This window comes from Sander vitreus, chromosome 17, assembly GCF_031162955.1.
Source record: "Sander vitreus isolate 19-12246 chromosome 17, sanVit1, whole genome shotgun sequence".
NCBI lineage: Eukaryota > Metazoa > Chordata > Actinopteri > Perciformes > Percidae > Sander > Sander vitreus.
The window spans coordinates 7,234,200-7,259,686 of NC_135871.1; the positions used below are offsets into that span (position 1 = coordinate 7,234,200).

The window sequence follows — 25,487 nt, forward strand, 5'->3', positions numbered from 1 at the left end:
GGGTTGTGATCCCTGCATCACTGCAATTGCAGTTTTAGAACACAGTTAGCAAGTGAAAAAGTGCAGAATAATGGCGGAAATATGTAACCTGTAATGGAAAAATTACATAGACCATGATTTTCTTAACCATGATTGATCATCTATTGAGTAAATTTTAATTATAAGTAGATCCTTAAATATGCCTTTGAAACATGTGCCTCCTAAAGATATTTCTTGAAACAGTCCTCCAGTTTAAAGATAGCTGAAAAGGGTATGACCCTGTGTATTCTCTACTACAAGCAGATGGCAACGACGCACAGGCGTCTGTAGAGATATGCAAAGGTCAGTTTGTCCAAAACCTAAGGTTGGAGCCTGAACCAATCTGTAGACGAGATAGATTCCCGACTCCTATTGAAGGACTTTTTTGACGCACTAGACAGATGTACAGGAACAGTTTTAGACAGCAGTGTTCAAGATTAGAATGTTTTCCAAACATGGTCGTGTTTTCTGCTGTGAAAATGGGATATAAGGAGTTGGCATATGTTGCGAGGCACAGATCGGCTGTCACTTTGTAACTCTGTTCATTGTGAATTGCTGTTCTTGTCACTGTTTGATTGTTCTCTCGAGAAAATAATTAAACCCTTCCACCGAATACCTAAACTTTAATCCAGTTTGCAGCCTGTCTTTATTCTGTTTCAACAAGGTCTCTTCTTCACCCAAATTCCTCCCTCGCTGAACAGAAACTTCCACAACAAACCAAATTGGTCAAAAAAATATTTAATATTGCAAATTTTGTGATGTATGAAGGATGATATTTGTATACTTTCCTATGCAGTTATGTTCTATTTCTTGGAGGGGCTAGTATCCTCTATGTATACTATGTCTAAGATTAAAAATAATCACACGTGTGATATGTAAAGGAGGGTGAATATCTGCTGGAACTGTATAGCTGATTTTCATAACATAATCATGTTGCATTCAGAATGTATTATGGTCTCAGGTCACAGTTATTTTAGAATGTGTTTATAATATTGTAGACTGATGATGCCTGACATTTTCATTAATCTTTTTGATGTGGTAGGTGTTAACTTCCGCTGTATCCATATTACATTATTGTATCCGCTGGTTTGTAATCACCTCCAGCTGTCTTATTTCCTGATATTACTGCTTTTCAGTGGGACAGAAATGTGGGCGCTTATGTAATTTGTCAGTTAAACAGTCAAAATAATCCTACAACCATTTGTCAGCCCAGAATTTCCTGCCCTACATTAGTCCCTTCAGCCTGATGTGCTTTGAGTCACAGCTAAATGGGGTTTGTTTCTTGCTAATTAAGACATCCGGTGTTAATACAGTATAAATGGGGTTGTCTCTAATCTCAATAAATCATTCATCAACTCATTTTCCACACAATAGCAAGTCATACATTATCAATGAGGTTATCTCTGTGGTATTTGGGATACATACTATATCATATAGTATGATAATTACTGCAAGGCCATGTATAATTTATAAGCAAATAGTAATACATCTATATGTCTTTTGAAAAACTAAAGTTAAGGGCTTGGTGTATATTCAGCAAAGGACTGCTTTGCTCAGTATGCATCGTTCTGTTCCCCATTTGCAGAGTGAGAATGACGAAGTGTCAGTGATGACGCGTGTGCTGGTTGGAGTGGAGATGCTCCAGTGCAATAGGAACCCGAGGCATATGGAGTTCTCTGTTCCCAGTCTCTCAACGGTATGTACTTCTTTGGTCATGTTTTCTTACAATAGCTGTTGCCCAGATGGTAACAACAGATGCCAAGATGGCCTATGAGCTCTCAGACCCTCTCTGCATCTCATCATGTGTCAATCTCTTTAAAATACTCTAGCTGCCTTTATTATCATGCTTTGGTAGGACCAAGAATTTCCTTGACATGAGATGTGCTGTGCAAATCTGTGGAGAATCACACTGAAGGCCCTTTGTCCTTTTTCTACACCTATATCATCTTATACTCTCATCCGTCCATCATTCCTCGGCTTTCCTCCTTCCTTTTCTTTACATAAATGCATCGTGTCCTCTTTTGAATCCTGTGCACTTGCCCCATTTTTCCCATAATCTTCCCATCACTCTCTACCCCATTTTTCCTCATCCTTCTTCCATGTCATTTTTCATTTTCTGTGTACCCTCATTCACTATTCTCATTCCTTTGCTACCTTCCTCTCCATCCCTGATTACCTCCTACATTTGCTTTACACCTTTATTCTTTACTATTTCTTTTTCCCACTCTTGTCTTTACTTTTTTTTAAACTACCCCTCTGCTTACCACCTCCTGTCTTTTTCTTTGGCAATCCTTTCTTCATCCCCTTTCTTTTTGACTTCCATGACTGTTTTTGCCTTTCCTTTGCCTTTCACTCACTCCTTCCAATTTCTCCATTCCCTGCTTGCCTTAATTGCCCCTCCCACACACACACACACACACACACACACACACACACACACACACACACACACACGTTTATCTCCCCTGTTTTCATTCCCTTCCTATTTGCCTCCCCTACCCTCTCTCTTCTCATCTTTTCTCTCACTCAATCCTCCTCTCCTTTTCCCACACCCCTCCTTTCCTTTAACCCTCACCACCTCCATTTTCCTCCCCTCCCTTGTTCTCTTTCCTGACTTAAAGCTGGTGAGCATGGCGTCTGAATGCAGCTGGACTGACGCCGTGGTGGAGTTGCATGTGTGGTGCCAGCTGGCTGCCTTCTGCCACAATACCAAGAACCACAGCTTGGTGTTGTGCTGCACCAAGAACGCTCTGCAACTGGAAGAAGCAGCAGCAAAGAGCCTCAACACCATGCCCTGTGTTTTGTAAGTGTAGTTGGCTGATTAGTTTTAACGTTATTTCAACAATAAGAGAATTTTAGAAATGCTCGGGTAGATTGGTCTTTTTTTCTCTAATTCTTAAAAATGGGCAAGAGACAATGCACTTGATATGAATGTGCGCACTTTGTTATGGAAAGCACTAAAAGTAGGTGTTAGGAGTGGTTGAGACTTTTGCTTCCAAAGCTCTCTGTGGAGCAGGTGACATCTTGTGCATATTAGGGTTAGGGTTAGAGTATTGCAGTTTATATTATGAATGAGCAAGCATTGCTTTCCATTTTTATATGAAGTCCCAAAGTTTGAATTTCATGAATATGCAAAATTCTCAGTTTTCTAGGTAATGTCAGTTTTACATAGTGAGTGAGTGAGTTTGAATGACAGCTAATACATGTCTTCATATCCCTAGGTATGGCCCGACTGCGGTGAATGAGATGCTGAGCAGTGCCAGTTGTTTGAGGGGTTTAAGTTTAGTCCACGAGTCCAATGGAGATCTACACACTTACAGAGAGGCTTTGAGGGTGCTTCTGTCCAGTGTCAGGTGCTGTTTACAGTCAGTTTATGTATTGACTAATGCCTTGGGCAGCTAAAAATTAGTTTTGAAAGATTTTCCCCTAATCTTGTCACCCTACAGTTTTAATTATTCACTTTATATGTGCTTGCTATCTTCTCATGTCCATAGCTATGCAGAGAAGGCTGGGAATCCAGCAATGTGTGTCACTGCTGCCAGGCATTACTGGAACACATGTCTACCCCTGACACAGACTCCTGAGGATAGATGGCAGCTCCACGAGTCCCTGGAGAAGATTCTGTTTGCTCTGGTTCATACCAACACAAAACATGCACATGTATGGACCCTTCTTTAGCCATATTCACACATTCACTATAATCCATTTCATTATTTATTTTAGTGTTATGTATAGGCATGAGCCAGAGTTGATTTTTCCTCTAAGTTTTATTGTGAACAAAAGCAAAACTAAATCCTTTTGAAGATACGTCTATGATGTTTGTACCCTCCCAAGTCTTTATCAGGCAAATGGTCAACGTGACGATAGACAATGTACTGTATACAGTAGATAACTGATGACATGTTGTAGTCTTAGCCAAGTGATAAGACAAGAAATATACAGCCACACACAACATTAAAATTGAATGTTGTGAATGTTTCACAAAAGTTTAATAAATTGCAAAATGTAAATACAATATTTCAATATGTAAATATTTGAGATATTTAAAAAGAGGTTTACAGCATTTTCCAGTGCAGTTGGGAGCTTTAATCTAGTGTCCTCCATTTCTCCTTCACTGAATCTGTTATTCAGCACCTGGCTTAAATATAGTACAGCACACAACTACCTTTTTGCATTTTGTTTTGTTTATCAACTAAGTCTTATTAGTGGTGCAACTTCACTCCTAAGCAGGAGCAACACAACAGCACATCAGCAAGAAAAACCATAGAGACACAAAGTCAGACCCTCTGTTTTTAGAAATGTTTCAGCCCCTACCAAGCACCAGCATCAGACAAGTCTTTCCCAACACTTTCAATTTTTAGTCTTGCCAACTGCTGACAGGACAAAAGTTCCGCCATAAAAGTACTAGCAACACAATGAATAGCAAGTGAGCAAAACAAGAGTTGAATGACAGCCAAACTGACATTTCATGTTCTGCTATATTTATCAACTGTACTTTAGTTGCTATTAAACGGAGTAAAATATGCTGCAAAGTTCTTAAACTTGCTCAGTCATGTTTAATTAATGATAGAATTGATGAAAAAAATATTGAGGGTACTACACGGGAGAAGTGGGAGAAAACCTATCCTGCCTGCGGACAGCAATCTAGCCAGGGGGATAAACACTTGTTCAAATGCAAAATAACTTAATATCCATAATTCATTGAGAATGATGTTCATCTGTGGTGGTTTTTCCAACTTATCACAGTTCAGCAGTGCTGCGAATCACAATAAACATGGAAAAAAGCTAACCCATACAGCTGTGTCATGTCTAAACAGACAATGTGATTTGTTTTTCTGCATGGGATGCCCAAGTGAGAACCCGGTAATGGGTGTGAAAGGAGATTTACAGATAAAGGGGCAGAGTGATATACAGGGCAAGGCCAGATAGCAATTTCTGTTACAGTACACTGTACATCAGTAAGCTTTAAGTACGACCAACTATCCAACACTCATTTATCACCCTTGTAGCAACTTAAGTATTAACGCTTTCCCTTTTTTTCAGAAACTGGGTAGAGTGAAAGGCTTGCTGACCTCAACAGCACTGCCTCTCGGGAGTTCTAAACATGAAGCAACAGGTGAGTGGTAAAAGGACCCTGACATGTTTCAACTGAAATGTCTTTTTGAATTTTGGGAGATGGCGTCCTGTTTGTTTTTTTGCTTCCTGTTGTGATTCTGATTGTTTTTCTAAAAACGGGGGTGGCTGTAGGGAGATGGGTTGGGAACCGGCAGGTCGTTGCTTCAAGTCCCCGTATGGACCAAAGTATGGTGGTGGACTGGTAGCTGGAGAGGTACCAGTTCACCTCCTGGGCACTGCTAAGGTGCTGTTGAGCAAGGCACCGAACCCCCAACTGCTCGGGGTGCCTTTCCATGGGCAGCCCCCTCATTCTGACATCTCTCCATTAGTGAATGTAGAGGTACTGAGCATGTGTGTGTAATTCAGACCTGTGTGTAATAACAACAGAGTGAAAACATTGTAATTTCCCCTTGCGGGATTAATAAAGTATACATTATTATTATTATTATTATTATTATTATTATTAATAAATATATATAATATATAGATATAATAGTATATAGATGTTAACTTTTTGCCATTTGAAAAAAACATGAATTTGGATTTGTCTGCATTTAACACCAATTTAAGTTGAGTTAAATGGGACTGAACAACATCAAAGGCAGACTACAGGAATTAATTATGGATGGAACAAAACAATGTATTTATTTCACAACAAACAATTAAGCTTTGGTGCCTGTGACATTTGCATTTGGACGGCTGAATTTCTTAGATCTACATTGATAGTTACATTATTACCACACGCCTACATTAGGTTACTGATTAATGATCTAAATATGCATTTCTGTCTATCCATAGATGAAGAGGACCTAATCCTGAGAGCAGCCATTTACAGCGTGTTGCTCCACAACCACATTGATAAAACAGCCTGGAAAAGTGCTTTGCAGTTGCTGGACCAAGCTATTAGAGACATGCCTCACACCAGACACCGACTGTGAGTAAAAAAAATAAATAACGTTGGGCAAGAGGGGCTGGTGAACAGATATGAGAGGGACTGGCAAGGTAGATAGAAAAGAAAGAAATGTTGTTGTCCTCTGTGTTTTACCAGACCTCTGCTGAAACACCGAATTCTGGTAAAAGCACGACTGGGAGAAAATGTACTGACGGACATGCAGACGTTACAAGACGAAGGAGAGCAGTGCTGTTCATTTATGTGGCACCAGGTGGCACTGTGTGCTGGCAGTCTAACCCAACAGCTCACCTGCTACCAGAAATCCATCACCTCTTTGTTGGTAATACCTCTGTTCTGGCACCATTTTTACATCCTTACCCAAACCTGATACATCAGCAGATTCACGCGGATAGATCATGTTGGAATCTGTCATATTACGAAGTTGTAGTCGTGAAGTTCATAATTTGATCTCCTGTGTAGTCTGACACTGAGCAAAGGCAATGTTTCTAGCAAGGTCTCCAGCACCATCATGTGCAGCCACTGTGTCATTGCAACTGTGTTTCCAAGTGCACATTGCGATGACTTGGAATACCGGAGAAGAGCCTCCCTGTTGGGGATAGGTTGAGTTTAGTGTAAGAGTTAGGCTTAGGATGAAATAAATGTGTTATACCATCAATAGGGGTCACTTCCAAAACATCCAAAAGCTCCAGGCCACAAAAATGACTATTTCCTGTCAACTATCAAACGGAAATGGAAAAAAGAAATGTTTTGATTGACTTGTGTTTTTGTGATGCCATTTGTGAACAGAATGTAGAGACTCAGTGGCAGAAGGCCAACCTTCTACTAGAGTTTGGAGAGTGGCTGTACTGTCACAACTTCCCCAAAGGCAATGCCCAACACCAGGTCCAGTGGGCCATAGATATCCTTCTACACTTGGAAACTGAACAGGCAGAAGGAGCAGGTACAAATCATTGACTCACCTTGTTCACTGTATCATGACAAAACTTTGTGAATGGCTTGTGAGTTTTGTTAATTCTGCTTTTAAATCTAGAAGAAAAGGTAACAGATTTAGAGAATTCTCCTTAACGCATAAATCTCAGGGGTCTTATGCCACATGGATTCAGTTGTGGCTGTGTACTTTTATTTTAGAAAATCCCTGAAGTGTTACACTAAGGGGAATGTATGGTTTTAAAACAGTCTAATAAGAATATACGAACAAATTTCAAGTTACATAACTCGTAAAACACAAACTTGCATTGTTTTACGAATTATGTACCTTGAACTTGATTTGTTTGTTTTAACACCATATAATACAGTAACCTCTGATCTGTCTGATCCAGAAGAGAGCCTTGCCACAGCTTTTTGATTGTTAGATCAGCAATGGAACTCACTGTTTTTACTTTCATTTCAATTGTTACCCTGTGTAAACATTAACCCAAGCAAATGTTCAGAGGAAAAGGAACTGACCAGACAAAGACACTGAATTCTTAACATCCCATGTGGGTACCGCTGAGAATTGCATAGCACTGTCTAAAAGCCTGCTGTGAGAAGTCTTTTTAGTCTCCTGCTATGAGCCTTGTGAACTATTCCCAGAGAGACAAACTGAACACTAATTACATAGATATGTGCCTCTGCTAAAAGTAATGGTAATGTTGCTGTTCAAATATGCTTACAGATTATTGTACATATCTGTCCTGTTTCCTGTTAAAGTCTTTATCACAGTAAATGTTATATGTTATCTTTCCTCCAGAGGATAAGTCCAAAAAAAGGGATTTAAGCTCCGTGAAATGTGAGTCCCTGGTGGGAGTCCAGGGCTTGTTATTCACACAAAGTTTGTCAAATCTGAAGGTGGTGCAGCACCTTGACAGCTTGGTACGAGCACACACTCTGCTCGCTGTCATGGCAGACAAGACCTCACCTGAGCACCAGCTTAACCTGCTCAGAGCCTACAGTTTTGTGCTTCAAATATGGCAGGTACTGTATCTTTACAACTTCATAACATTGTCCTAAACTCACTCAACTCTGACAATGTGGATGAGGATTTTCTTCAAATGCAAATTATGTTTAAGTTGAGTATGGGACATCTATGTGCACTGTTTGTCACTCCAGGTGTCCATGGCAGTGGGTTGTGAGATTTCCAATGAGATGGCAAAGAGCCAGCCACCCCAGCCTCCTCCCTCTGCTGGATCCAAAAAGACAAAGACAAAGACAAGGGCAAAGGCAAAAAAGTAAAAGATGTAGGTCTGTTAATGTGTAACATACAGTACTAGGTATTTACTTTTGAAAAATAATGCAGTTACTTGTTTGTCAGTAACTGTCAGCTATTGTTCACCCTCTCAGTCTGTATGATAAAAAGAAATAATGCTTTGAAATGCTATCTAATGATTTTTTTCATGTTCACTAGTTTCAGTATTTTATTTATTATTGGAAACAAGCTAGGATGTTTTCACCTAATACCTGACACTACACAATATGAAAACTTACAGTATGAAAATTATTAAAATATGACATTTTGCGTATTATTTGTATAAATTATTATACACAAAATATTCTTTACAGATATTTACTTAATTGTAATTAACTGTGGTTTATTTTAAATGCTGACTGCTTTTTTTTTAGTAATAAAGTATCAATTCTGTGTCTAATCTGTTTGACCAGCCTCCCCCTGCAGAAGAGAGACCTAAACCTGTTTCCTTGGATCCGGCAATTCCCTCCAGCCCAAAGGACTGGGCTCGCTACGTCTGTCCTGATCAGGCCAGGCAGATCTTCAGAAGCAACATTAACCCCCACTGTATCAATACACAGAGCATAACAAAGCAGGCAGGACTCCATCTCTTTCCTTTACATTTCTCTCAGTGTCATAACCATCTACCGTCTAGGGTATTGTCACTGATTTCAGTCTTGTTTTTACCATAGCAGGGATTGCATTTGGTGGTTATATATGATCAATGGCTCAGCTGCCTAAAGCATCGACTTGTTATCGATGACGCTCTAAGAAGCGGTCGTTTATTTGTCAAGAGGATGTACATTTATTGATCTGTGTGGCTCCAATTAAGATGTAAGGTTGAAAGCCAAGTATTCTGAATTCAAATGTGTTGTAACTAACTCAGTAGTGGATCTCCAACCGGACTGGGATGGCAGTAATATGATAGAATTGAGAAATGGGGCAAACAGGTGAAACCATGGGCCATTTCCTATTATTGTATTACACTTTTGTGGGTATCCCTGTAAGAATAAGATTTTTATTTTTCCATTTATTTGTTTTTTTTGCTGTAGACTCAAAGCCTGTTTTATCTCAATCTTCTGGAAAAAGAGCTCCACTCTCTCTCACTTGACCACCTCACCCTACCCATAATGCATCTAGCTGAGACCATTGCTAATGACCTTTTGGATAGGAGGAGCCTCTCTGACCTCTACCGACTTAGGTAAGAACATAGACTCCATAGATTTTACATGTTAAAGTCTTGAAGAGAAATATTGTACAAAGCCTCTTGTGGCCCCCGATGGACAACATCTGATAAATTGTGATTTCACTCTGCAGGCCGCTCCTCATCTTTGCTTGAGGCTAGTGACTCCAGGCTACTTTAGCTCTATAACACACATTCTCCAACCAAACTGTCAGCAGTTCAGTTGCATTGTGGGTTATCTAGATGCCAGGTTTTGAAGAATGAGAAAGACAACATCTCTGGTTCTGCTGCATCAATTTTGATCTATTCATCATTTTTCTTCACTGTAAATCACAAGTCTGAAAATGTTATAGTACTACTCTTTTTTATATTTCATAGGGATATCAACAGTACTGAGATATGTCTGTTTTTTTTAGAATACAGGCTGTTTCCAATGTATTTAAATTGTGTGCCACTGCAAGATAATGATTTGACTAAAGTCAGCTGTTAAACGGTAATAAAGTCCCATGAAAGCAGAGAAAACTGCGTAAGTGAGGAATTACATTTTATGTAGTGACTTTGTTTTTGTTGCTTTGTTTTTTCCTAATTAGAATTGTGAGGACCTGTTGTCAGCTGGGATTGGAGACACATTCACCATATCAGGAGAAGCTCCTGAATCTGAGTAGAATCCAAGAACAAGAGCAGATGGGGTATGTCAACTCAGCTATAGCAAAACAATTACATTTTTGTACATTTTGCTTTAATGACCGATCTTACGATATTACGTTTATAATTCCAGGTGCCAAAAAGCGATTGCTTTTTTACAGGAGAGGAGAGGCCTTCACAAAGCTTACAATCAGGTCAGCCTGCTTCTCATAAAATAAATGTTTAAAATTTGGCATCAAATGCTCCCAAGTGTTTAAAATTAACAACATTTCATGATTGGCAGGCACTCACAAGGTGACTTGTATTGGTGAAGGAAATGTATTATATGCCTTTATTAGTACTTTGATAATGTAAACACTGAGTGAATTGTCATAGATCTTGGTGATTTTTCAGAAAGGTAAGGTGGATGAAAAGGTTGCGTCTGGGCAACAACGTATGGATGTGTGTGCTCAGGACATCTGGCTGGACAAAGCTGAGGTTTGCCTCAGCATGGGGCTCTTCCAACCAGCCAGGCAGCTCCTGGCAGAGGCCCACTTTGTGGCTATGGTGAGTTATTACACAGGAAGACCACAGTGTCAGACTCGGTCAGAATCTGACCAATCAGTCTTGCTCACATTGAATTTTCAACAACATTGTTTTACTATCTTACACCTACCAGACTGATCCATTTTATACATCTGCAATGTTGACAAAAACACTGATAGCCGTTAAGTTATGCCCACTAAAATAATATTATAATGGTTCTGCTAATTTTCTGCTTCATTATAACTCTTTTTTTAAATGTGTCTCCGTTCAGGAGCTCGGAGACCAGAAAGCAATGGCTAGAAGTTTGCTCAGTCTGGCCCTTCTGGCTTGTGAAGAGCAGGACAATGCCCTGGCTTTGAACCTGCTGGATAAAGCCCAAGCCCTTGGTGGGGATGAGGAGTTCTGGTACCAGCTCACCCTCACCAAGGTCAGAGCTGTAGTGGGCCAGAGAGACGAGGACGCAAACACCAAGGTCTACAGTAGAATCACTACCTTCCAACAGCCCTCCACAATACATTTACATTCTTTTTGAAGTGCATACTTTTCCCATCATGTCTTTTTTTCTTTCACAGGTTGATCAGATTATAAAACAAGGCTGTGGTGCTCTGAAGCTGCTTCTGGAGCAGCGGGTAAACAGAATCCCAGGAATCACATTCCTGATCACCTCATTAGAGATGAGGTAACCCCAAACTGCTGTGTTCAATCCTGCTAAATGTGTCATTTTTCCTGGTTAAAATGATCTTCAGCGCTGTGTTATCTTTGATTAAGATTTCTATCATTTTAAAGCTGCACTATCCATTTTAAAGCACAATAAGCTCACCGTACACAAGCACACCGTACAGGTCACCCTGTAAATATTTTAGACAAGGTGACTTAGAACAGTGAACTCTAGAGTATGCGTCTTGATTGAAATGTCACGTTGGTAGTCTAGTGCAACACAGTTACTAAAGAACTAGTCTGGCTTACCGGATGTACAATGTGTGTATAAAGCCTAAAATCCAGATGTCAGGCATTCTCCTCCCCTTCTGCTATCACTGTTATCTATTTTGCTAGGGCGCCATCGCTGTATCTGGAGCTTAGCGCTGCCCAGATGATTGTGATTAGTTTAAAGAAATACAAACAACCCAGAGCCTTTTTTCCCCCTATACCAGAATGTTAACTCATGCAGCCAGACCCTCCTCCTTAAGATAGGTCTGGCAATGCAAGACTACCCAGTTTTTTTTCTTTTACTGTAAAGCGCCCATATTATGCTCATTTTCAGGTTCATAATTGTATTTTAAGGTTGTACCAGAATAGGTTTACATGGTTTAATTTTCAAAAAACACCATATTTTTGGTGTACTGCACAGCTCTCTCTCACTGCTGCAGATCCTCTTTTCAGCTGGTCTCTATTTTAGCTACAGAGTGAGACCTCAGTAGCTCAGATGTAGATCATGTCAGCTAGCTAGCTCCATAGACAGTAAAAGAAAGGCTGTTTCTCCAACTTCGGTCAGTTACAAGGCAGGATTAGCTGGGAGACTTCTAAATGAGGGCGCACATGTAAGTAGTTCTTTTGTAGATTATGGTGAACTTGTGTGTGTTGTAGCAGTGCTTTGCAATTGAGATCAAGGTAGCATGCTAGCGTTAGCGTTAGCATGCTAACGCTACGAGCTAATGGTTGCGGTTAGCCAGCTCGTTTCGGCTTGTGACGTCACAAGCCGTGCCGATTTTGAACAGCTCACCCAGAGACTGAAGACAGGACACATTCAGAAACCGTCTCTCACTCTAAACAGCATGGATGGATTTTTTTCAAAGTTTGAATGCATGTGGAAGCACCAGAGACAGAAAAGAACACCCCAAATCCCAGAAAAAGTGTTTTTTTTTCATAATATGGGCACTTTAAGGCTTTATTATGAACTTTTATGCATGTGTTTCAATTATTCCAATGTCTTTTCTAAACTTAGATGCATTCAAGTTAATTATTTTTGTCAAACATGTGACCCTCACTACTTTGGGGATATTTACTGAGGATTTCCAGCACTTTTTAGGCACTAAACAGTAACATTCTGTTAGTCCTTATTTACTAAAGGAAAATGGAAGAAAAAAGCATTAGAAGCATTGCTAAAAATCGTGTGTTTGGCCTAATGCCATATGCATTTTAAGGCCGTCCTGTTCAAAGGCACAAAATATAGGAAGAAAGAATGTAAAAGCACACACATAGCGGCTGCACCTGTTTTATCACCACAGACTGATCACTGTGGCAGAGGAAACTGCATCTAAAATGTAACGTCTGGAAAAAGAAGGTGTAAAATCTGCAACACTGTTTTATAGGACCTATAATTTGTATCTCTGCCGGTGTCTTAATGTATCATGAATAAACTTAATATGGATATTTTACTCAAACAAAAGTCAACTTTAACAAGTGAAACCTACTTTTAGCATGTAACTGCATGCATTTAAACATCCAGTCAATGTCATATTTTTCCCACGGTCATGGAAAACCTGGAAAAGTCATGGAATTACTTGAATCCTTGAAAGTTTTGAAAATGTCATGGGATTTGTTAAGTTTAATGAAATTAATTGTTACATCAATCTTCTGTGGATAACCTTCCACGTAATGTAGTTGTAATAGATGTAATGTAGCTCTAACATGCTTCAAAAAGTTTTGTTTACCATCACGTACGTTTCTTCATTTTCTCCCCTCATTTCATCTCTCTCCATATATGTCAACTAGCTGAAATCATGTTTCAATAGAGTTTAACTCTGATATGATTAAAAAAAGGCCGCAAAAGTATACATTTTATATTTCATGGCTCTAAAATTACCAATACAATTTGACCGAAATAAATTGTCATGAAATATTCTGAAAACATGTAGGCTACATATACTATATTGTTTTTCAGACTTTAATCTAGAAATTAGTTTAAATCCTCCTCCCCCTCTCGCTATCTCTAGCGCTGCCCAATTAGGTTGTGATTAGTTTAAAGAAATGAAGACAAGTCAGAGAGTTTAATTCCCCTATCCCTTAATAGATAAGCTGTGTAGCCAGGCCATAATCCAGCGCTGACACAGCACTGTGGAGATAGGTCTGTCAATGCCAGACTAAGAATACACTGATAGTACAATCGGTTCTGTTTCCCCTCATGTTTGAACACCAGTGCCTGACTAATATACAGTTGTGTTCAAAATAATAGCAGTCCAACATCACTAACCTCATAAATCAATTTTGATTAGAAGTGATATTTCTACATGGCAAATAATGTACTAGTAAGTGTTGTAGAGTCATAGAAAACCAACAGACCCAACAGTCATGACATGCATGCTGCTCATTCTGTGTAATTGAATCTGTAATTGAAAGGGGCATGTTCAAAATAATAGCAGTGTTGTGTTCAATTAGTGAGGTGATTGATTCTGTGAAGAAACGGGTATCAATTATGGCCCATATTTAAGGAAGGAAGGAAGCAAATGTTGTGCATGCTGGTTATAGTGCATTTCACAGCGATATACTCAGCAAAATGGGTCGTTCCAGACATTGCTCTGAGGAACAGCGGACTTTGATTAAAAAGTTGATTGGAGAGGGGAAAACATATAAAGAAGTGCAGAAAATGATAGGCTGCTCAGCCAAAATGATTTCAAATGCCTTGAAATGGCATCCAAAGCCTGAACGACGTGGGGAAAAAATGGTCAACTACCATTCGAATGGATCGAAGAAGGCTCAACCAATGATCAGCTCCAGGAAAATCAAAGAAGACTTAAAGTTACCTGTGAGTACTGTTACGATCAGAAGAAGGCTATGTGAAGCAAAGCTATCAGCTAGAAGCCCCCGCAAAGTCCCATTGCTGAAAAAAAGACATGTACTGAATAGGTTAGGGCTGTCAAAATAACGCGTTAATTTCGATTAATTAATCTGAGAAAAAATAACGCGTTAAAAAAATTAACGCAGATTAATCCATTCCATATTGACGTTTGCATACAGACGAAAATCTGGTGCCACTGATATGTCTGCGCTCCCCTCTGATGCTCTGAAACAGACGTTACAGGAAACACAAACCCCGCTGCACATGACGCTAGTTAACACTATACTCAACAGCAGCTAACGTTAGCCTACCGCTAGCTAGTAGCTGGATTAAACACGGTTAAAATGCTGACAGCTAACGCTAAACGGTGTAAAGTTTGACTGTGTTTTACTGTAGAGGATTCAACACCGGTATGTAACAATCTGCAGCTGCCGTCGGAGAAACAACACAGGTGGTGGGGAAAAAAAAAAAAAAAAACACAGCCGGTGCATTCAATGAAACTGGTAAACTACAGCCTCGTGGTGCATTTGAAGTTATTGTAAATGTCCTTTTCCTATCTGGTTGTTGTTTTTGTCGTTCAACAGCAATTTACTAGTGAAATAAGTTATTGTTATACATTATTATTATTAAATCATTTCATTTTGACCATATGGCCTTAGCAATAAACAAGCCGTTCTTTAATGCCACTAACTGTTGTTTAGTACCCTTTTTTTTTTTTTCTTTTCTTTTTTTACTTTCTTAAAAAGTATCGGTTCAGGCACCGTTAATTATGTATGCGATTAATTTCGATTAATTAATCACAGAGTATGTAATTAATTGGATTACATTTTTTAATCGATTGACAGCCCTAGAATAGGTTGAAATTTGCCAAAGGACACATTGACTGGCCAAAGGAGAAATGGGGCAACATTCAGTGGACTGATGAGAGCAAAATTGTTCTTTTTGGATCTACAGTTTGTCCGACGACCCCCATGCACTGAATTCAAGCCACAGTACACTGTGAAGACAGTAAAGCATGGTGGTGCAAAAATCATGTTATGGGGATGTTTCTCATACTGTGGTGTTGGGCCTATTTATCGCATACCAGGGATCATGGATCAGTTTCAATACATCAAAATACTTGAAGAGGTCATGTTGCCTTTGAAATGGGTCTTTCAACAAGACAATGACCCAAAACACACAAGTGGGCGAGCAAAGTCTTGGTTCCAGATGCACAAGATTGATGTTATGGAGTGGCCAGCCCAATCCCCAGACCTCAATCCCATAGAAAACTTGTGGGGTGACATCAAAAAATGCTGTTTCTGAGGCAAAACCCAGTAATGCGGAGGAATTGTTGAATGTAGTTGAATCGTCCTGGCCTGGAATACCTGTTGACAGGTGCCAGAAGTTGGTCGACTCCATGCAACACAGATGTGAAGCAGTTCTCAGAAATAATGGTTATTCAACTAAATATTAGTGCAGTGATTCAAAATAAAGCAAACCCTTGGGACATTTTTCAGTTTATACAGTAAATGTTTGAGTTTGTAAAGAAAAATGCAAATACTGCTATTTTTTTTATACAGCCTAATATTCCTTTTTCTTCACTTTCTGTAAAGGTATAACACAAACTTGATTTAATTTGGAATTGAATGTGCAGTGTTCCCAATGCATTGATATTATGGAATTAAAATCTATTCTAAGGATTATTCACTTTTTTAAACACACTGCTATTATTCTGAACACAACTGTACTGTAAGTGCTTGTAAAGTATAGGACAGTGTATTGACTGTGCCTGTAGTTTGAAGTATTTGAAGTGACTATGAGCATAACCAGTTGGTTTCAGAAAAGGTTGCTGTTTATGTCCAATCAATAATTACCATTTGGAGTTAATGGTCATGTACATTTTATTATGTGTCCTTGAAAAGTCACGGAATGTTTTTTTTTAAAAATGTGCCTATTTAAATGTTTAGCCAGACACACTCAAATAAGTTTTGACTTTAACGGGCATTCATGTAATCCTGATCTGATGAGATGTGTTGTGTTCCAGAGGTGCCATCGAATGTATACGTTCCCTTGGTGGTGGTGAGCCTGGAGGGCCACTCAGCACCGAGGTTGTCGAGAGGCTAACAGCTGCCTGTGATACACTCAGAGAGTGCGCCAGTGGTTTCACTAAACTCAGCTATAGAGAACACGCAGCAGAGGCACATGCAGAGTTCACACATGGTCTGAGGTTAGTGCATCTGCAAATAGAACAAAAAAAAAGATAATTATGTGGCAACCAGTAACTCCAGCGGTGACGACGTGCACTGAGCTCAGACTCGTACACAGGAGGGGTAGAGTACGCGCAGCGGGGCAAAGAGGCATTTCACTGGTTCTTTCTAAGTGGATTGGTGGGGGTTTTTACAGGACTACAGCAGCAACAGATGATGGATCTTTTTCGCTCCTTATTTGATTTGAATTTTTGATTTATTTAGCACACCAACAATGATACATTTAAGAGACATTAAGTAAAAAAGCACATGCAAAGGAAACCCAGAAAACCCTCACGGGACTTGGCATGTTGGGTTCCCTAAAATTACACAACAATACATAGCATGAAGAAAAAAATTAAAAACATATAGTCTATGAAAAAGGGACAGAAGAAAGGAACAATTAAACGAGGAGAGAAATAAAGGGTGAAGAGAGAGAAAAGGAAAAGTAATCATAATTAATAAATGTATTGCTGTCGGGGTGTAAGTAACATTTCAAACAATATATAAAAAAGTGTTTATTGAAAATAGTTACCAACTCTGCCTTTAAATCTTGACAAGTCAGCACATAAAAAGGTAAGAATGATTTCATAGTATTATTACACCTACACCAGACTCGCACACAATGGAACTGAAGAACATCTTCTTTTAGGCATTTCTTCTGTGATGCTTTTTCCAAGTTGTACTCACTAAAGTTTCTTAACTGGACAAAAATCACTCGTTTAGCCTGATGAATGCCACCTCTTCATGAGGAGGTGCAAGTTTGTGAGATTTGATCATTAGCATAATTAACAACCCTAAAATTGCCTCATACTGTAATGCTAATTGTTGGCTCTGTTTGTGGGCAAGTTAAAAGATTTCCACACTACAGGAACTTTAAGTCTTGCTGTCAGCAGACAATAAGATAAGTTTAGCAGTGTACTGTAGTCATATTAGGGGACCTGAAACAATTACAAAACATTTATAATACAGCTTTTAACAATGTGCCATCAGTTATGTGGCGCTGTTCTCTGATGTAAATGAAAAGTGAATGGTTTAACATGAAGTTAGATACTTAAAAAAAAATGTCTTTCTGAAACAAAGCAGATAATGGCCTAATACAGTATGAGTGGGTGATGCTACACTGTCGATGCAACAGAGGATGCTACTGGACAGCGACCTGCATGAACGCCCTGAGGCAGCTGTTGCAGTAGAATCATTTTATACAGATTAGGGCAATATTATTTCAGGTCCTGACCACTTGTGAATTTCAAGAGAAAATTCTAACTATGAGAAAGTTAGTGAAAGCCACAAGTTCTATAAATTACTTTTTAAACTGTTTGTACGAGTGGTTTTTGTATTAGGCCCAGTGTGATTTTTACATAGTCCGTTTGATTCGGGCTCATTTGATGTCTCACTCAGAAACTGATACTTTGTTTTCTCTGTCTTAACAATATTGTCTTACAGAATCCTAGCCAACCATACCACTTCCACAGAAGACAAACAACGCTTCCTGCTTGATGGGCTTTCCCAAATGCAGCTCGCTGTTACAGAGCAGGAACATGTGGCACTGAATGCTCAGAAACTGCTCATCTCACAGGAGGAGGTAAATAAAGGGCATACATGTTTCTTAAAAATCCATCCTTTACTGTGATGAACCATGGGAGGCGTTTCATCTCTCACATGTTCTGGGAAGCAGTGCGTCGTTTATTATCAACACTTAACCAGTCACAGCCACTCTACTCAGGGGTGTAGCACAGAATTCTGGGCCTTGTTGAAAGGCATTCTCAGTGGGCCCCTCCCCGCATCCACAGCTATTCATTCTAGCACATTTTTGCCCCCACCCCCCCAGTCCAACACCCCTGACTCTACTTAACTTTCCTTCGAGGACACTGATTAGCACAGAAGCTGGCTGAAAATGAACACCAGAAATAGAGAATCTAATTTAAAAAATTTAAGGACGTGCAGATGGCAAAATGTTTGATCCTATTTAGAGAACTTGTATCTGAGCATTTTCTTTCACTTTTGAAAAGAAAAAAAAGGACTTTCCTGTGAAAAGCTCTTTTTATGGCTAAATGACAGAGAGAGAGGCTTTGTTTGTGCTTTCCGAATCTCATTTCCTAAAGAGTCTAATTGACCGAATCACAGTTAAGCTGCTGCATGAGGTTAATTAGGCCCTGTTGTGCCTGTTGTCGTATTCTGGGCTTCTTGGCTGTGTGATATCTTAACTAAATAGTTGTGTGTATGTGTGTATTGCTGTTTATATCTTAGAGATGTTTTGACAAAGATAAAGCCTCCATTACTGTTACTTGTCAACAGCAGATGGCTGTTAGAATCCTATTTTATCTAGACACTATACAAGCTGTCCTACAGATGAGGTTATCTGAGGGCTTCAGTGCCAGAGATGGCCTGGCATTCCACTGGCTGCAGCCTTGATTTACATGTTGATAGAATCATGAAAGATTGATTGAACTCTCACACCTGCTGCTTGCTGTATTCCGTTTTTGATTAAATTGTCTGTGGATGTTTGACTCAGCTATTGGAGGCTGGATTGTAGCAGTGTGCTTTCAGCAGATGGTGCTGCTGCCCTGCTAAGTTTAGCATCCAATCTGCTTTGGAAACGAGAGAAAAAGCTGAAATGTTCATTTATTAATCTTCATGAGCTGGGCTTTTGTTCCATACTCCGTTATGTCATGTTTAAATGATTGGTTTTCAGTCTTATTCAGACCATTGCCCACATTTCTCATTTGCCTTGTCTCACAATATGTGATCACACATCTTGTCTAAGTTGCTATTTGTCTGTGAACTCATCATCACAGCCTACTCCTGCACCCTAACCTGCCACTTGAGAAGTGTTTCAAATGACCATTTTAATTGTAGTTAGACTTTTTAATATTATAAAGAAAAGGTGCTTCTGATTTCAAAGTGGCAGCCCATTGAAATAGGAAAGCAAATATACTGCTGTGGTGTTTTATCATTTAAACTTGAGTTACTTGAATTTCTCCATACTGCATGTGTGTGCCTACAATTTTGAGTGCATTTTCTCTTTTTTGTTTTTATGTTGGTGCTTTTATCCTTGCCAGAGTCATGGACTGTCACTGAGAGCCATGCGGAGGCTGCTGCGTCTGCGAGTGGCCCTGGCAGAATTCTGTCTGGCCGTGCTGGAGGAACATTGTGCTGAAGAGAAACGCCAAGCTCTGGACCGCCAGAGGAAGACCTCTGCTGAGATAGCACTGGAGGAGTTTACACGCTGCACACCTGAGCCCAACTCTCTAACACAGGTTAGACAGTACACAAACACCTCAAACCTGGGTTAACTGTTAGATATAATCTATGACTGCTAGATATAATCACCTGGCACGGTAATGATGTAGACTGTAGTGTTGCCCAATCAATGTAGCAAATTTACAGATTATGCCAAAGCACTTTTACACTAACAACCTATTGCATTACCTACCTATTACATTTCTTTATTATTAGGGTGCAGGATCTTATTTCAAAGGATTATTAATTGATCTTTTTATCATCAATGAATAAAAAGACCAATACCAACTATTTATTCCACTCAGAAATCCAGCGTATACCTGTGTCTCGTAGAATCCCATTGTTGTCTAAAAACTAAAAACATTTTAAGGGCATTGCTTTAGGGCAATATTTCTTCATTACAATATACATGACTAGTTTAGGTCAGCATATTTAGATGAGCTGTTAAACTAGATAAATATATATTAAAAAAAACATACACAAATCACACATACACAAATCAGGGCTGGAAAAGATAGAAACATTCCATTCTATGTAACTCAGATTTGCCCTGTCTAAATTATTTCAAGTTTCGGGTATAGTATTGAGGACAAAATGTTCTTAGGGCACAGGAAGTGACAAATTTACACTTCAAAGAATACAAAATATTACTCTAAACATCAACAAGATAAACATCCATGTTGATAAATTCTGGCTTACTATGTTGGTCAGAAGGTTGGTTGCGTATGATTGCCATTTGGGGACGCTAACATGCAAAGTAACACCAGGCTGTTTTGTACTTTATACCCTTATGTGTGACCACTCTCACTCACCCCTCAGCTTTATTGACAGGTAATTGTGTATTATTATTATTATTATTATCACTGTCATAACCAAACCGAAACCAAAGTGCAGCAACTAGCCATCACTCCAAGGTGGCTTTCCACCAATGTGTTCATTTGGGACACCACTGCCCAAGAATTAAGCTGTTCAGAATGTTTAGCCTTCATTAGAATATTTATGTAGGATTTCCTACTAGAGCGTTGAGTTCAGGAGACAGGCATAGTAAGGTGTGTGTGTGTGTGTGTGTGTGTGTGTGTGTGTGTGTGTGTGTGTGTGTGTGTGTGTGTGTGTGTGTGTGTGTGTGTGTGTGTGTGTGTGTGTGTGTGTGTATAAGATGTTCTAAAAGTTGCCAAGGATCATGGGTTAGCTCACACTCACTCGACTCTTGTAAGCTAATGCTCCTCAAGAAAACGGAGAGCCAAATAGTAACATGGAGTTTGGATTTGGATTTATAATATAATACAAAAATAAAAAATGATTTCCATGTGTACCAAAAAGAAAACCTTAAAACTCCAGTCAGAAGATGGATACACTATGTAAGAAATCCCTCCATTCGGAATGGGCTTAGTCCAGTCAACAAATGTTTGAAAAGCCAAATGAGATGATAGCTATTGCATCACACAGAACTCTAAAACTCATTTCATATTAACTGATGCAGTGCCTGTTAAAAACGTGCCTGATTCCTTGCCCTGTGATATTGCTGCTTGCAGCTTTCTTGAGAACTGCTCATACAAACAACTTTACTACTTTACTAATCACACTGAACACTGTGCTTCCATGGGTCCTGAGCAATACACCTGCCATTTGTGCCACATACCCAAGTCGCGGCCACTCACGGTCAGAAACACTGGTGAAATAGGCCTACACTCTGGCTCACAGGAACAAAAACTCCAAGAGCAGACTTTACCACTAGGCAAGGTAGGCAACTGCCTGGGGGCCTGGGGTTAAGAGCCCCAGACAGCTATAGATTTATTAGGATGTTTAGATATGAATAATAGTGTATGTGTTACTATTCTAACTCACTGTTATACCCAAAATAACTTATAAAGGGCCCCCACCCCCCAAAGCACTTAAAAAAAAATGCCTCATGGGATGGCACCCCGAGCAGTTGGGGGTAACTTACAGGGGTAACTATCAGTCCACATTTGACACTTGGTCCGAGCTGGACTGTCAACTCTCTGGTTCCCATGCCAAGTCCTAATGGACTGAGCTACTGTGATGAATTTAAAAATAGACTACTTACGTTATGTTTTCTCCACAGACACCAAGCCTCCTTCCACTCTTCCAATGCTGCTTTCTGAACAGCTTTCATAACAGCTTTTCCTGGTGAAAAAAGGAAAAAAGTAAATATGTATAAACATGTTAGGATTTGCTTCCAAAATGAGTTTTTGTTTAGCCAAGTACTGAACTTTTTAATGCATCCAGTCAAATTGAGAGAGGTTTGTGTATCCAAAAACTTGTTCGTCAAATGATATTGCAAGTAAGTGCATTGCTTTTCCTCCCTCCATCTCCTCATATGACCTTAACTTCCTTGTGTCTTGTCCAGGAATGGGTGAGTGTGGGCAGTACCTTGGGGCAGGTGGCTCTGGGCCAGCTGGCTACAGTCAGCTCTCACTCCCTGGACAACATAGAGACCAGAGCTTGCTGCCTGAGTCTGATGGGAAAGTACTTTAGACTGCTGGCTATGCAAGAGGACCCCATTTATCTGTGTGCTCTCTGGGACAGACACAAACAGGTAGACAACACAAATGTTCATATATTTACACATAATGCTCATGTGTACATATGTCCGGTACATACTGTAGATAGGGTTTAAAGTGAAAATCAAATCTGCAGAATCCTAAAAAAAAAAAAAAACATAATTTATATACAGCCTATGGTTGACATGGCCACCTAAGGGAAGTGGGCGGTGCTTCTGCCTCTTGTCTTAACCCGACATCTGCCAAAATGAGCTTTTTAAGCAAAAGCTTAACCAGAGAGTCGGAGTGACCAGACAGCCGTGGAGCCTTTACAGTGTTGTGACGGGTTTATTAACTCGTGGGAAAACTTCCTCACAGCAGCATCTCTACTTTTTACCATTGAAGTACAAAATATCTTCAATATTTTGTACTATATCTTCAAGTCCGCACGCCTGTGTAGAACCTTTCTTCTACTTGTCTCCCTCTCCTCACGCGAAGCGAACAACAAAAGCTGACAGTTTTGTCTGGACAGACGAGGAGGTGGAGTTATTGCTCCAAACAATGCACACACACACACACACACACACACACACACACACACGACACACACACGACACACACGTGACGCACACACGTGCAGCGGACACACACGGCACACACGACACACACACAATACGCACACGGCACACACACACACACACACACACACACACACACACACACACACACACGGCGCGCACACGCACATTGCGTTTTTAAGATTTCCACTCTGGAGGGTGGTTTCACTTTTTTTGTGTTTTTAAGCCCCAAAAATGCCATCGCCGTCTAAACGAAAGGCACATCTGACAAAATATTCTGTTGTTTTCACCTGCAAGCGTATTCGTGTAAACGGGGCCTAATGCTGAGCAGCTGGCTTACCTGGACTTTATTTACTGTTGTTTGCTGACATCACTACCTGTCCCTGATGATGGTTTTAAAGTAAAATCTTGAAACTGCAACTATGCATCTGTCCTTTTTTTGAAGTAACTCTACTCCAGACTATCCATGCCTTTAGAACTTTTGTGAACACAAAAACAACATACCAGAAAGAAATCCCTTTTCTGTCAAGTTTTCAACACACTACTGCTTAAAGGGGTGATAGACTGCAAAACCGATTTTACCTTGTCATAGTTGAATAACAACAGTTTGGTGGGTAAATAGGACATACATAGAACCTCAAAATCCCATTGACACCGCTTTCCTCTGCAAATCTCACAATTTGAAACTGCCTCTGAAAACGGGCAAATCTCAGCTAACCATTGGTGGCTCCTCCTTATTTGGCTCTAGTCTCTATCTTTGTCCCGCCCAAACATTTACATAGGCTACACCACTGATCTGAGATCAGCTTAGTCTTCTGAATAGGTCGCGCAGATCTCAGAAATTGTATACATTGTTCATCTGCTATTTTACCACTAAATTCACTTCTCAGACTTTTTTATGCGAGAAATCAACTATGTAGAGGTCAAATTTGGGCCGTTTTACGAAAATTGATGACCAATTGCAAATTTTGTCCGACTGTGTGTCGGAGTTGAGCGGCCGGTGCAGCCTGGGTTGCTGCCTCGCCGCCCGGCCTGTCTTCCTTCACAGACCCCGGCCTGCTGTGAGCTAGATGGAGCTCCGTCATGGCTGGCAGCCCACGGTGCTCAATACCCGTGCAAAGTCACCGTTTCTGGGTTAATGGACTACCAAACGCTGCTGCCCTGACAGAGCTCCAGGGCCTGCAGCTCCCCTTTTTCTGCTAAATGGCCGGTGTGTGTGAGTGAGAGCGCGGTCAGCGAGCTTGTTACGCCCGCAATCGCTTACCACATGTTTCATGTGGTAAGAGAGTTCCAACCATCGGGGAAAATAAACGCCCCTTGTCCATGAGTCTCATTGATAGAGCCCACGGCTGGCTGGAGCTGTATCAATGAGAGCTAGCTAGCCTCCTCCTAGACCTCTGAAATTCACAAAAATGCATTAAATTGAAATCGGACACAATTGTTAGCTTTATAAGACCTTGGGGTATCTGTAATATAAGTGGTGTGACGAAATTCAAACTGTAAATATACTCTAGTTATGCCGAAAGTAAAGCTAACTAGCCGCGATCTGTACACATAGGATTGAAGGGACTAGCTAGCAGCTAACGAAACCCCTCATGTTCACAAAAATGCATTAAATTGCAATCGGACACAATTGTTAGCTTTATAAGACCTTGGGTTAGCTTTAATATTAGTGGCGTGACGAAATTCAAACTGTAAATGTACTCTAGTTATGCTGGCAGTTGGCAGCAGGCCAGCTCTGCAGAGCCCCGAGCCCCGGTAGTCCAGTAACCAAGAAACGGTGACTTTCACTGGGTATGGAGGTTTCCGCTTTCTCGTCAGACTGTGTGGAGCTCCTAAAGCCCGACACGTCTTACCAAATTTGCAATTATCCATCAATTTTCGTAAAACGGCCCATATTTGAGCTTTACATAGTTGATTTCTCGCATAAAAAAGTCTCAGAAGTGAATTTAATAACGAAATAGTAGACAAATAATGTATAACTTTTGCAGTGTCTGAAATATGAGACCTGCTGTCTCGTCTCCAATGTGTTTGTATGTGGTTCGCTCAAACCAATCAGCGTGCAGCTCATCTAAATATTCATGAGCATACCATGTTTGGAAGAAAAGCTCTTGTTACAAATAGGGCCATATTCACAGGGTAGTTAAGGGCCCATAAAATAGCATTCGGGCAATTTTCAGCCCAACCAATTTTACATACCCATTAGGAGACCTTAAGGAACAGTGTGAAATATCCTATATAATCATTCTATCACCCCTTGAAAGGAGAATTCCGGCCAATTTTTACATTAATCTTGATCGTTCATGCGTGTACTTTCGATTGAAAAAACCCCCGAATCAGTGCAGGCAACACGGAGAAGCTGCAGCTACGTGTATGAGCTTCCACTGAGCTAAAACGGCAGTTTTAGAGTGCCTTTGTGCCTCTTAACAGACATAAAATTAAATTAAAATGTCTGTGCAACATGAACGGGGCCCTCACGTGACAACAATATGCATTTTCAACTCAGACATTGTTTAAATTCACTTACCCTGGTCCCTGTCTCGATCCTGCCGGTAGCTAG

At 40.1% G+C, this 25,487-nt stretch overlaps 1 protein-coding gene across 1 annotated transcript in view; it reads left to right on the top strand.

Annotated features, from left to right (window-relative positions):
• cfap46 (cilia and flagella associated protein 46) overlaps positions 1-25,487 on the top strand; it is a 68,919-nt gene that overhangs the window by 22,477 nt on the left and 20,955 nt on the right. The window contains 22 exon segments of the mRNA XM_078273107.1: positions 1,604-1,714; positions 2,640-2,821; positions 3,240-3,371; positions 3,513-3,678; positions 5,062-5,134; positions 5,932-6,067; positions 6,182-6,365; positions 6,833-6,986; positions 7,776-7,999; positions 8,135-8,213; positions 8,216-8,262; positions 8,684-8,845; positions 9,302-9,450; positions 10,023-10,121; positions 10,211-10,271; positions 10,471-10,623; positions 10,874-11,074; positions 11,175-11,281; positions 16,404-16,586; positions 18,052-18,190; positions 19,668-19,865; positions 22,217-22,405. Of these exon segments, the coding sequence (XP_078129233.1) occupies positions 1,604-1,714; positions 2,640-2,821; positions 3,240-3,371; positions 3,513-3,678; positions 5,062-5,134; positions 5,932-6,067; positions 6,182-6,365; positions 6,833-6,986; positions 7,776-7,999; positions 8,135-8,213; positions 8,216-8,262; positions 8,684-8,845; positions 9,302-9,450; positions 10,023-10,121; positions 10,211-10,271; positions 10,471-10,623; positions 10,874-11,074; positions 11,175-11,281; positions 16,404-16,586; positions 18,052-18,190; positions 19,668-19,865; positions 22,217-22,405 (3,129 nt within the window).